The following is a 13,604-nucleotide window of genomic DNA, read 5'->3' on the forward strand; positions in this document are numbered from 1 at the left end:
ACTGCCAACACTGCTCTGCAAAATCCCCAGCTGTGGTGGGGAAATGGACAGGAGGGGCAGACAGAGAACAGCAGGATCAACCAGGTTTTTTTCCAGAATAAAGACAATTAATCCCAAAGTAACTGAGTGAGTATGAAGAGCATGTAATACAGCATTTATTGATAGTTTTTAAAGATGCAGGTTTAATGACACTTTAAGGCCTCCTACACACGATAGGAAAGCCAGAGGACAACGGTCTTAAGGACCGTTTTCATCTGTCAAAACTGATCGTGTGTGGGCCCCATAGGTTATTTAACCTTTGGTTAAAAAAATAGGAACTTGCTTTAAAATTGAACCGATGGACGCCTAACCGATAGGTCAAAACCGATCGTTAGTATGCAAAAGCATCGGTTAAAAACCCGTGCATGCTCAGAATCAAGTCGACGCATGCTTGGAAGCATTGAACTTCGTTTTTTCAGCATGTCGTTGTGTTTTACGTCACTGCTTTCTGACACGATCGGTTATTTAACCTATGGTGTGTAGGCGTGACAGACCATCAGTCAGCTTTATCGGTTAACCTAAGACAGCGGTCCTTCAGACCGTTGTCCTCTGGCTATCCTATTGTGTGTATGAGGCCTAATAGTATATAAAATGGGTGATAAGTTCACATATTTAATTCATAGTTCTTCAAAATTAAAGCTGAAGATTAGTTAAAAAAATCGGTGGGTACAGTGACAGTCTCATAACTTACCTGTAATAAAATGTGTCCCACCTACTGCTGACTGCTATTTACTGTACAAATAATCCCTCCAATGATGCTGGGTGCTCTTTGCAACTCTAAACTGCATTGGGTCTAACTTTGAAGGAGTCCCAGTGGCCGCCCTGCTCTTACCTAGCCTATCCTCTCCTCCATTAACAACACTCCTTGTATTTCCATAGTAGGCAACACATTCTCTGAATGGAGGATAGGCAGATGAATGATAGGATCCTCTCCTTCATTCAGAGAACGTGCTGCATTCTGTGAAAATAATACAAGGAGTATTATGAATGGAGAAAAGAAGGGCGACTATTGGGAGTCCGTCAGGCCTCGTACACACGACTGGTCCGCGGACCAGTTTCAGCGGACATGTTCGGTCGTGTGTACGGCCTATTGGACCGTTTTCCAGCGGACATTTGTCCAGCCGACCGTTTTCCAGCGGACAATTTTTTTTTAGCATGCTAAGAAACATGTCCGCTGGAAACCTGTCCGTCGGACATGTTCGGTCGTCTGTACAGACTCACCGGACATGTCCGCTCGGCTGAAAGCCCTCGCATGCATCGAAGTGATTCGACGCATGCGTGGAAGCATTGACCTTCCAGGGTCGCGCACGTCGCCGCGTCATCGTCGCGGCAACGGCGCGGCCACGTCACCGCGAATCCTGTCCGCGCGGATTTCTGTTTGATGGTGTGTACAACCATCAGACAGAAATCTCAGAGCGGACATGTCCGATGAAAACGGTCTGGCGGACCGCTTTCATCGGACTGTCCGCTCGTCTGTACGGGGCCTCAGTGTCAGACCAGAGGCAGTTATCCCATGTGGCAGTGGAAGATCAGCGTTGTGAAGAGGACCCGACATCACTGGAGGCAACATTTCTTCAGTAAGGACACGGGACACACTTTGTTACAGTTAAGTTATGTGACTGAAACTGTACCCAAGAAAATGTGTTTAACTCAACTTCAGTTTTAGGCAGTGAATACATGCAGCAGCATCATGACCTGTCCACAGTTCAGTGTTAGTGCCTTAAGAACTGACAGTTAAATATTTATATTGATAAATAGATCATTGTGAACACTGTACACACTGCATTCCACTTGCAGTAAATGCAGCATAGAACAATGTACTGCTGGAAACACTACAAACATTAGAATGGACTAAAGGTTGGTGGATTACAGATATTCACCGGCTTCACAAAAGGAGGTTTATTTAGTGATTAGCTGTGTGATTGCTGAGTACTAAATGTCTTGGGTGACATCCATTACAAAGCTGTTCATAGGTGCATTTACCTTTTCTTTTCTCCTTATAAAAGAATTGTGCATATATAAATTTCCAAAAGCAATGTTTACATTTTATCTGCCATGTTCACAATAGACAGCCAGAAACATGATGTAATCCTTCCATGAACTAGTTTAACCACTTAAGGACCAGCCGCCACAGTTGCACTGCGGCGGCTTCCCGCGAAATTGCTGTCATTGTACGTCGGCTCGTACATGGGGATATGTGAGCGCGCGCCCACTGGCCAGCCGTGGAGCCAATCAGCGGGTAGGGCGGACTTGTGTCTGCTGGCCACCCATGATCGTTCCCCGCGTTGACACAACGGGGATCTGCCTGTGTAAACAAGGCAAATCTCCATTCTGACAGGGGAGATCATACAGATCCTGTCTTTCTGCTATGCAGTGTGTTTCCCCAGTCACACAGTCCCCCATACAGTTGGTAAACACACTGAGGGAACACAATAAACCCATTGATCTCCCCTGATATTAACCCCTTCCCTGACAGTGTCATTAGTACAATAACTGCATATTTTTAGCACTGATCACTGTAATATTGTCACTGGTTACCAAAAAAGTGTAAAAAAAGTCAGTTATGTGCCTGATCTGTCCGCCGCAATGTCGCAGTCCCGCTAAAAATCACTGATCACCGCCATTACTAGTAAAAAACGCAATAACTTTTGTGCAAACCAATCGCTTATTCCGATATTTCTTTTTTTTTTTTTTTAACAAAAATAAGTACAAGAATACATATTGGCCTAAACAATTTTTTGGAGGGATATTTATTATAGCAAAAAGTATAAAGAATTGTTTTTTTTTTTTTTCAAAATTGACACTCTTTTATTGTTTATATTGCAAAAAATAAAAACAGCAGAGGTGATCAAATACCACCAAAAGAAAGCTCTATTTGTGGGGAAAAAAGGACATAGATTTTGTTTGGGGACAGCATTGCAATTGTTAGTTAAAGCGATGCAGTGCCGTATTACAAAAAATGGCCTGGTCATTAACCACTTGATAACTGCCCCATAGCCAAAGTACGGCTACAGGGCAGTTGCTTAACTCTGGGAGGCCGTTAATTAACGGCCTTCCAGAATCGCGGGAGTGTCTGTGACCGTCGGGTCCAGAGGACCCGGCGCATCACAGTAAATCGCCGCTGATAGCGGCGGTTTACCACGTGATCGCTCCGTCCAATGACGGATCGATCACTTGTAAACAAACCGGCATCATGTGATGATGCCGGTTCCTCCCTCCCCTCTCTGTACCGATCGGTACAGTGTGAGAGGAGAGGGGAGAGAGCGGAGGCAGCAGCAGTGCTGTGGGCTGGATCTGTGACAAATGTAGTCACAGATCCAGCCATCCATCCCTGTGCAATATTCTGCAATACCCCCTGTGCAATACTCTGCAATACCCCCTGTGCAATACCCCTGTGCAATACCCCTTGCAATACTCCTGTGCAATACTCTGCAATACTCTGCAATACCCCTGTGCAATACCCTGCCAATAATCTGCAATACCCCACAATACTCTGCAATACCCCGCAATACTCCGCAATACCCCGCAATACCCCGCAATACTCTGCTATACTCTGCAATATGCCCCCCCCTGCTTCTACCGACTCAATCGAAGCCAGGATTGTTTTTTTTTTTTTTTCTATTTCAGGATCCCCAGCCTAGAGGTGAGATGTGGGGTCTTATTGACCCCATATCTCACTGTAAAGAGGACCTGTCATGCTATATTCCTATTACAAGGTATGCGCAAATACTGTGCGAGATAAAAAGTTGCAACGACCACCATTGTATTCTCTAAGGTCTTTGCTAAAAAAACATATATAATGTTTTGGGGTTCCATGTAATTTTCTAGCAAATAAATGATGATTTTTACATGTAGGAGAGAAATGTCAGAATTGACCTGGGTGCTCCAGAACGCCTGAAGGTGCTCCCTGCATGTTGGGCCTCTGTATGTGGCCACGCCTTGTAAAAGTCTCACACATGTGGTATCGCCATACTCGGGAGGGATAGCAGAATGTGTTTTGGGGTGTAATGTGTGCTATGCATATGCTGTGTGTGAGAAATAACCTGCTAATATGAAAGTTTTGTGAAAAAAAAATTAAAATAAAAAAAATCTTGATTTTGCAAAGAATTGTGGGAAAAATTACAACTTCAAAAAACTCACCATGCCTCTTTCTAAATACCTTGGAATGTCTTCTTTCCAAAAAGGGGTCATTTGTGGGGTATTTGTACTTTTCTGGCATGTTAGGGTCTCAAGAAATGAGATAGGCCGTCAGTACTTCAGGTGTGATCAATTTTCAGATATTGACACCATAGCTTGTGGACTCTATAATGTTCACAAAGACCAAATAATATCCACCAATTTGTACTTATTTTTACCAAAGATATGTAGCAGTATAAATTTTGGCCAAAATGTATGAAGAAATAATACTAATTTGCAAAATTTTATCACAGAAACGAAGAAAAATTCATTTTTTTTCAGAATTTTCAGTCTTTTTTATCTTATAGCACAAAAAATAAAAAACCCAACGGTGATTAAATACCACCAAATGAAAGCTCTATTTGTGTGAGAAAAAAAAGGATGAAAATTTCATTTGACTGAGTAATTGTCATTCAAAATGTGAGAGCACCGAAAGCTGAGAATTGGTCTGGTTATTAAAGCGGAGCTCCACCCTAAAGTGAAACTCACGCTGATCGGAACCCGCCCCCCTCCGGTGTCACATTTGACACCTTTCAGGGGGGAGGGGGGTGCAGTTACCTGTCTAAAGACAGGTATTTGCACCCACTTCCGGCCACACGTCACGGGCAAAAGACGGGTTTTTCCTGACTTCCTGTCTGTCGCCCGTTGTGTGCTGGGAACACTCGGCTCCCAGCACACAGTGTGTGAGCCAATCGGCGGGCGCAGCGCGACTCGCGCATGCGCCGTAGGGAACCGGGTAGTGAAGCCGGAGCGCTTCACTTCCTGGTTCCCTCACTGAGGATGGAGGGGGGAGCAGCAGAGAGGCGAGCGATCGTTCGTCCTCTGCTGCGGACGGCGCTGGACTCCAGGACAGGTAAGTGTCCTAATATTAAAAGTCAGCAGCTGCAGTATTTGTAGCTGCTGGCTTTTAATATGTTTTTTTACTGGCACATCCGCTTTAAGGGGGTTTAAGTGCCCAGTGGTCAAGTGGTTAAGGGGGAAAATCTTCTAGGCCTTAAGTGGTAAAGGACACATGCTAATATAGAATGAAAGAATAGAATATAGAATGAAAGAGCCTTCCCCTGCAACAACAAAAAGGAAAAATAGCAAAGCCTACTAGATACTGCAGATAGGACTTTTATGAATTTTAAAATCAATAAAAGAATCACACCCACAAAAAATGTGTAGGCCAATTGCAGAGGACCAGGTGCTTGATCCTAGGCAGTCACGATTCCCTTACTACTTGCCAGCTTGGGTGGATGAATAGTCCAAGATGCAACCCAGGCAGCAGTGTACTCCAGTTCAAATCTTCATACAGGGTACAACAATTGGCACTGCTGACTAAAGCTGGCTAGTTGTATTTTTTTTTGGTGATAGACCAACACAAAGTGGCACATAATTGTGAAGTGGAAGGAAAATGATAAATGGTTTTCAAAATGTTTTACAAATAAATATCTGAAAAGTGTGACGTGCATTTGTATTCAGCCCCCTTTACTCTGATACCCCTAACTAAAATCTAGTAGAGCCAATTGCCTTCAGAAGTCACCTAATTAGTAAATATATCCCACCCGTGTGTAATTTATTACACACAGGCATTTTACAGGGCACAGTGGCATCAATGGCCACAGTGGCGACAAAGGGCACAGAGGCATCAATGGGCACAGAGGCATCAATGGGCACAGTGGCGACAAAGGGCACAGAGGCATCAATGGGCACAGAGGCATCAATGGGCACAGTGGCGACAAAGGGCACAGTGGTGACAATGGGCACAGTGGCAACAATTAAAGGGCACAGTGACATGCACAGTGGCAACAATGGGCACAGTGGCGACAATTAAAGGGCACAGTGGTGACAATTGGCACAGTGGCGACAATTGAGGGGCACAGTGGCTGCGTTTGATTGCATGGCACAGTGGTGACAATTGATGGCACAGTGGCTGTGTTTGATGGCATGGCACAGTGACTGCGTTTGATGGCATGGCACAGTGGTGCGAATTGATGGCATAGTGACTGCATTTAATGGCATGGCACAGTGGTGATAATTGATGGCACAGTGGCTGCGTTTGATGGCATGGCACAGTGGTCACAATTGATGGCACAGTGGCTGCATTTGATGGCATGGCACAGTGACTGCGTTTGATGGCATGGCACAGTGGTGCGAATTGATGGCATAGTGGCTGCATTTGTTTGCATGGCACAGTGGTGACAATTGATGGCACAGTGGCTGCATTTGATGGGCACAGTGAGGCTGCAATTTTTTTCTTTTCTTTTTTTTCATTTGCGCCCCCCCAAAAATTTGGAGCACCAGCCGCCACTGATTGAAAACCTTCCCTGATTATTTATTTGGATAGAATTGTTATTTATGACCTCATGTATCCTTCTAGTTGCAGATTTCTGCTCCTTAGTTTATACAATTTACCGGCGATCTAGTATGTACCAGGCATATCTCCATCTTGTAACCATTCAGTAAGATTCATGTGTTAAACATGACAAGTTCCTGGTAAACAGTGATGAGCCTCTGTGTGCTCATTCCCGAGCTCTGTAAAATGTTAGATTCCAGCTAACTGTACAGGACAGGAAACACATGGAGATGTTGAGTCATTTCCATCCATTTACATGCTACATCATCTTACATTTTATAAGCTTTCTTTAGGATTGGTGGTGGACAGGTGGCCATCATTGACTTTTGGTTAGCATTTATTTAGTTGCTCTTGTTTAGGACAACTTTATTATGATCTAACAATAAAAAACATTTCCTTTTCCTCCATAACAGGGGATCTAAGGACCCCTGATACCTAAGTGATATGTGTTGGCTCCTTACAAGTCTGTTTAGTGTGTTTATCCTATCCAACGTATGTCTTCACAGTTAGATTTGAAGCACTTTGTGGTTAAAGGTGTTGTAAAGGTTAGTTTTTTATTTTCTAAATAGGTTCCTTTAACCTCCCTAGCGGTATGATTATTTCAGATTTTAGGTGCTGAAAGCGGTACCATTATTTGCAAGGAAATTTGGCGTTTTATATTGTAGGCCTGCAATTCTTAGGAATAACTCACTTAAATCTGACCAAACAAGAGTCTAGTAGGCATTCCGGGTATGAATTTTTTTTAAAAACAAAATTATAAATTATAATATAATAAATATTTATAAATAATTATAACAAATAATAATATAATTATAATAAAAATTATTCAATAATGTAATCAACTCAAAATCACTGAAATTTGCTCAGTTGCAGAATTGTCACTGTCATTACTTTTATTTTTTTATGACGAATTTCCCCACAAATCACTATCGCTCAATTCTGCAAGTCATTATAATTTATTATCGCTGTTTTTTAGCTGCTCTAAAACCATTTTTGACATAAAGGGACACTTTTGGTTGCTATGGACAGTCTACAGTTTGCAGGCAGAAAGAACAGTTTTTATTATACAAAAGTACATGTAGGGCACTGGGCAGACCACTAGGGACAAGGGGTGTGTGTATTTTTTTACATACAGTACTGTAATCTATAAGATTACAGTATACTGTATGTAATGTGTTTGTTTGCTTTTTTTAATTTGGCGCCGTTCTCCGCCCCTGTGCGTCGTAACGTCGCAGGGAACGGAGATCGGCGGCACACGGGGACACTGTGTGAATCGAGCGAGGACCCACTGGCTCACACAACGGGGATGCATCGCTGGATCCAGGGACAAGGTAAGTAAACCATGCCTGTGGACACTGCGAGGCGAGCCCGAGTCTGACTCGGGGTTACCGATCGCAGCACAAAAATGTAACCCCGAGTCAGACTTGGGAATACCGCCAGGGGGGTAAGCTTGCCCCCATCATTTGAGCCGTTCTGGCTGGGGGTTAGTCAGCATGCTCGCCCCCTCCCTTGGGACTACATCCCTGCGGGGAGACACTGTGTTCACTGACTGCTGACGTCCCAAGGGAGGGGGTGAGCGCGCTGATTAACCCCCAGCCAGAACAATGTCCATGGCATCTATACTGTAAACATGTCATAGAGAAGATTGCAGCAGGTTCTTCGACGTTAACATACAGCGCCAATCACAACTCTCGGCACTCACTGCTCTCAGTGAGACATACTGTATATAGTGTATGTCTCACAGGTTTTAAAGGAACAGTAATAGGACAGTTGGTATAATGGAGAATAAGGGAAAACAAACTATATTTGTCCAAAACTCTGGATGAAATGGCTGATATCGTTGTGCTGTTGTTCTGAAACTCCACATTTTAACCCCAATTTTCAGTGTGCCATTGTTCTGGAACCCCAAGTATCATTGTCACATTATTCTGGAACTCCAAAGGGGAGATTTACTAAAACTGGTGCACTCAGAATCTGGTGCAGCTGTGCATGGTAGCCAATTAGCTTACCTCAGCTTGTTCTGTTAAACTTTGATAATAAAACCTAGAAGCTAAATGGTTTCAATGCAGAGCTGCACCAGATGTACCAGTTTTAGCACCCCCCCCCCCCAAATATCCCTGTGGTATTACCCTGGAACTCCAAGTATATCTATGCCATTGTTCATGAATCCCAAGTGATATTATTATACAGGATTTATATAGAGCTAACAGTGTTTGCATAGCTTTACAACATGGGGGCAGACAGTACAGTTACAATACCAATTATTACAAGAGGGATCAGAGGGCCCTGCTCGTTAGAGCTTACAATCTAGAAGGGAGGGTCAAGTGGAACAAAAGGTAATAACTGTGGGGGATGAGCTGATGGAGAAAATGGAAATACAGTTGTTAGATGTGGGTAGGATAGGCTCCTCTGAAAAGAATGGTTTTCGGGGATCATCTAAAAGCTAATGGAGTAGGAGATAATCAGACAGATTGGGGTAAGGTGTTCCATAGGATTGGAGAGGCTCTTGAAAAGTTCTGGAGGCGAGCATGGGAGGAGGTGATGAGGGAGCTAGAGAGTAGGGCCCCGTACACACGAGAGGATCGATCCGCTGGAATTGATCCGCGGACCAGTTTCAGCGGATAGATCCCCTGGTGTGTACGATCCAGCGGATTTTTTTCCGCGGATTTTTTCCCCCGGGGATAGATTTCCAGCGGATCAAAATTTCTTAACATGCTAAGAAATCGATCCGCTGGAATCCAGTCCAACGGATTGATCCGCTGGTCTGTACAGACTCACCGGATCAATCCGTCCGAATCCATCCCCCGCATGCGTTGTAATGATTCGACGCATGCGTGGAAGTCCTTATATCACAGCGTCGCGCACGTCGCCGCATCATCATCGCGGCGACGGCGCGACACGTCACCGCGGACGGAATTCCGCGGGGATTTTGATCTCATGGTTAGTACAACCATGAGATCAAAATCCGCCAGAGGATTTATCCGCGGAAACGGACCTCCGGACCGTTTCCGCGGATAAATCCTCTTGTGTGTACTAGGCCTAGGAGTTCTTGAGAGGAATGAAGAGAATGAATTGGCTGGTATTTAGGGACTAGACTAGTTCTGTAGCTGGGGGCTAAGTTGTGGATGGCTTTGTAATTATTTAGTATTTTGAATTTAATTTGGTGGGTGAGCGGAAGCCAGTGGAGGAATTGACAGAGAGGAGTAGCAGACACAGAGCAATTGGTAAGGTGGATGAGTCTGGCAGCAGCATTCATGATGGATTGAAGAGGGATAGTCTATGTAGAGGTAGGCCAATGAGGAGGGAGTTGCAGTAGTCGAGGCGAGAGATGACCAGGGAAGGAATTAAGAGCTTTGTGGTGTCAATGGTTAGAAAGGGGCGTATTTTGGAGATGTTGCGGAGTTTGAGGCGGCAAGATTTGGACAGTGATTGGATGAGGGGCTTAAAGGAGAGTTCAGAGTCCAGGACTACATCTAGGACCTTGGCATGTGGGGATGGGCTTATAGTATCTTTGTAGTATTGCTGTGGGACCTCGAGTATCACTGTGACATTGCTCTGAATGTGATACCATCTTTTTCAACCTCACCTATCAGTGTGCCATTGCTCTGGAACAAGTACAAGTCCACATGTGCATGTAAATTTTAACAGTAGAACCATGACGAGTATTTTTTTTGTTTATTACAGGGCACCGCATCTGTTCTGCAGCGCAGATCTGACAATGAGGAATATGTGGAAGTGGGCCGACTGGGACCCTCAGACTACTTTGGTAAGTTTCTGTTCTGGAAGGACTTAAAGATAGTGACAAGCAGGGTCTGTCCATCCAAAGCTGATTGTTTATTAGTAGTTTCTGGTAAATGTCGGAGCATTAAAGGTTTCTTATGTCTATGCCACTTGTTGGGGTTGGGATAAAGCGCTTGAATTTTGAATTAATTTTACATTATGAACAAGAGAAGGGAAAACACCAGTTTTATAGTAGTTGGAGTGTGACTCCAAGATGGGCAGGAATAGTATTGGTAACTGGATTCATAAATATGCACTTGCATTGCAACATCTTCTTGAGGGGGATTTTTGACACACTTCAAAATAGGTTGACATACCTATCCTATCCAAAGACAATAAAATGTGCAACAGATTAAAAACAGACACCATTTGTTTGGCCAATGCATGCCAATGCTCATATACATGAATTAACACTATTAAAAACAGTAGCAAACACTTGTATATGCATTGATTCTTACTAAAGAGCATCGGTGTAAATCGGCCCTAAGCGTAAAAAAGTAGCAAAAGATTCTACCGGCAAGGTTTACTAAAGGATAGTGTTTGATGCTGGTGCATTGATCCTGTGCAAACAAGCAATTTGTTGATTGTGAAAATAAATTGATGATTACGTAGGCTTCAGCAAACATATGTGCACATGTGCCAAAATTACCAACAAGTGTCGTTTGCTATGAAATGTATGCTCTTAAATAAGCGGTTTCATTTCAAAGCAACTCTGTTGCTATCCAAAAATGTTTGAACCAAGTCATATGTATAAATGAAGCATATACATACTCATCTGTGATGCCGAGAAATCTTCTGCTAAATTGGAAGGTAAACCAATACTTTCAGGAGTATTAATCTCTGTAGCCCCCACATCTGTCATTGGTTCCTCCTTTTAACCTCCACCCATTACCGCATACAGTGGCTTGGAGGTCAGCAAGAAGAACCACTGTGAACACAACATGTCTGATGAAGGGGTCCTGCTTGGCACTAGCACATTGCAGCTGCACTAACTGTGGTGTGATTGCTTTATTAAAGATTTTTGCCCGGATTTAGAAAGAATAGTCTAAATTGTAGGCGGGCGTAGCGTATCTGAGATACACTACGCCGCCATAACTTAAGGCGCAAGTTCCGTATTCAGAAAGAACTTGTAGTGTAAATGTGTCGGCGTAAGCCCGCCTAATGCAAATCTGGCTGGTAGTGGGCGTGTTGTATGTTAATCTATCATGACCCCACGTAATTGACGCTCTTTACGAACGACGCATGCGCCGTTTGTGGATGTATCCCAGTGCGCATGCTCCAAATCACGTCGCAAATAGTCAATGCTTTCGACGTGAACGTAACTTACGCAAAGCCCTATTCGCGAACGTTTTACGCAAACGACGTAAACAACGGAAAATTTGACGCTGTCCCGACGTCCATACTTAACATTGTGTACGCCTCATATAGCAGGGGTAACTTTACGCCGGTCCGCCGCCTTACGTAAAAGACGCATATAGATACGCCGGGCGCAACTACATTCGTAAATCGGCGTATCTACCTAATTTGCATATTCTACGAGTAAATCTACGGAAACGCCACCTAGCGGCCAGCATAAATATGCAACTAAGATACGACGGTGTAAGAGACTTACGCCGGCCGTATCTTAGTAAAATTCTGGCGTATCTTGCTTTCTGAATACAGAAAGAAGATACGTCGGCGCTTCCTAGAACTTACGCGGCGTATCAATCGATACGCAGACGTAAATTCTATCTGAATCTGGGCCATGGATTATATTATATGGATCCACGACATGCTGATGATATATGTTCACCCTTTTCTAGTGTGAACTGTAGAGGACCACAGAGATCTAATGGGAACTGTGGGGAACCACAGAGATCGACACTTCTGAAAGTGTTGGTTTGCCTATGGACTTCAGCAAAAGATTTTTCAGAATTGAAACCAAGTTCGGTAGACAGGGCAGTAGGAAAGGTAAGTATGTACAATCTTCTTTTGCAGGTAACCTTGGCTTAAACTATTTTGTATAGCAACGGGATATAATTATCTCGGACAATACTTAATTTCACTTGAGAAATTAGGGCAGTGCATGTGGTAATTCACAACTTGACTTAGGAAATAACTGAGAAAATGTTCAGCTGGATCTCAAAAAGAGTAGTTGTAGGCAAAGTTTGTAGTGGATCAACATTATAGCCCTCTCCAAAAGACAAGAATGCTTTTCTTTAAAATATTCTTCTAGCAGCTCATGGCTTGTTTCATTTTTTATTTCTAGGTGAGATAGCCTTGTTGTTGAACCGGCCCAGGGCAGCCACAGTAATTGCACGGGGCCCACTGAAGTGTGTGAAACTGGACCGCCCACGCTTTGAACGAGTCCTTGGACCGTGCTCAGAAATCTTAAAGAGGAACATTCAGAGATACAACAGCTTCATCAGTCTGACCGTTTAATATATTCCACTAGGAAAATACCATCCATGTGTTAACGTGTGCACTCTAAATCTGACCTGTGCAGTTCCATAGCTTTATAAGGAAAGGAAATTGTGCATTTCAATGTGAATTTTATATGGTCATGTCTGCTGCATCAGACTTCAACTTTAAGTTAGGTTGTATTATGATACAAAATGATGGCACTTTGATGGGGTGTGTGTTGTCCCCAAAGATTATTACATTCGTAATTTTACCAAAATTAATACAAAAAGAAATACAGGGAAATAATAGTTTGCATCCGAACCTATACTGAAGCAGTTCCATGTAGTTTTTCAAAAATATGTTTCATAAGGTATAGGGATATTCAGTATACTGTATATGTATATCTCGCAAGCCATTAAAGTAGAAATGTAGACAAAACATTTTCTTTTCATTTTGCATAGAGTAAGGGAGGGTGTAAGGAAGGGAGTAAGGGAGGATTATAACCTCTGTCAGATTTTTTACACAATCTGTGTCCCATTTCAGGGATTTCCCTTCACTTCCTGTCCCATAGCCAAACAGGAAGTGAGAGGAAATCCCTGCAAATTAACGGAATGTATTGGGGACCCCCAGGTCAACAGAAGTAGCATTCCCATTGAAAGATTTCCCATCTATTACTTTTCTGGGGACAACCCAAAATTTTGGACTTTCCTTTATGTTCACTTTCAATGATAATGGTAAACAGGACAAATAGCGCGGTGAATCTCCTTAACGGGGGCACAAACTGCACTCTATCCAAAACGAATGAAAATGTTTTGCCTTTAGGTATACTTTAATTTCAGTGAACACAATCGTGCCACCAAGTACACCCACTTTACATTTATATCTATAG

At 43.3% G+C, this 13,604-nt stretch overlaps 1 protein-coding gene across 3 annotated transcripts in view; it reads left to right on the top strand.

Moving 5' to 3' along the window:
- The window catches only part of PRKAR1B (protein kinase cAMP-dependent type I regulatory subunit beta), a 347,158-nt gene extending 334,005 nt beyond the window's left edge, over positions 1 to 13,153 (top strand). For all 3 annotated transcript variants that reach the window (XM_040356774.1, XM_040356773.1, XM_040356775.1), the window contains 2 exons: positions 10,238 to 10,319; positions 12,582 to 13,153. In XM_040356774.1, coding sequence (XP_040212708.1) covers positions 10,238 to 10,319; positions 12,582 to 12,754 — 255 coding nt within the window. In that variant the 3' untranslated portion in view covers positions 12,755 to 13,153. The remainder of the gene's footprint in view (positions 1 to 10,237; positions 10,320 to 12,581) is intronic.
- Positions 13,154 to 13,604: the final 451 nt, after the last annotated feature.

Source organism: Rana temporaria, chromosome 6 (assembly GCF_905171775.1).
Source record: "Rana temporaria chromosome 6, aRanTem1.1, whole genome shotgun sequence".
NCBI lineage: Eukaryota > Metazoa > Chordata > Amphibia > Anura > Ranidae > Rana > Rana temporaria.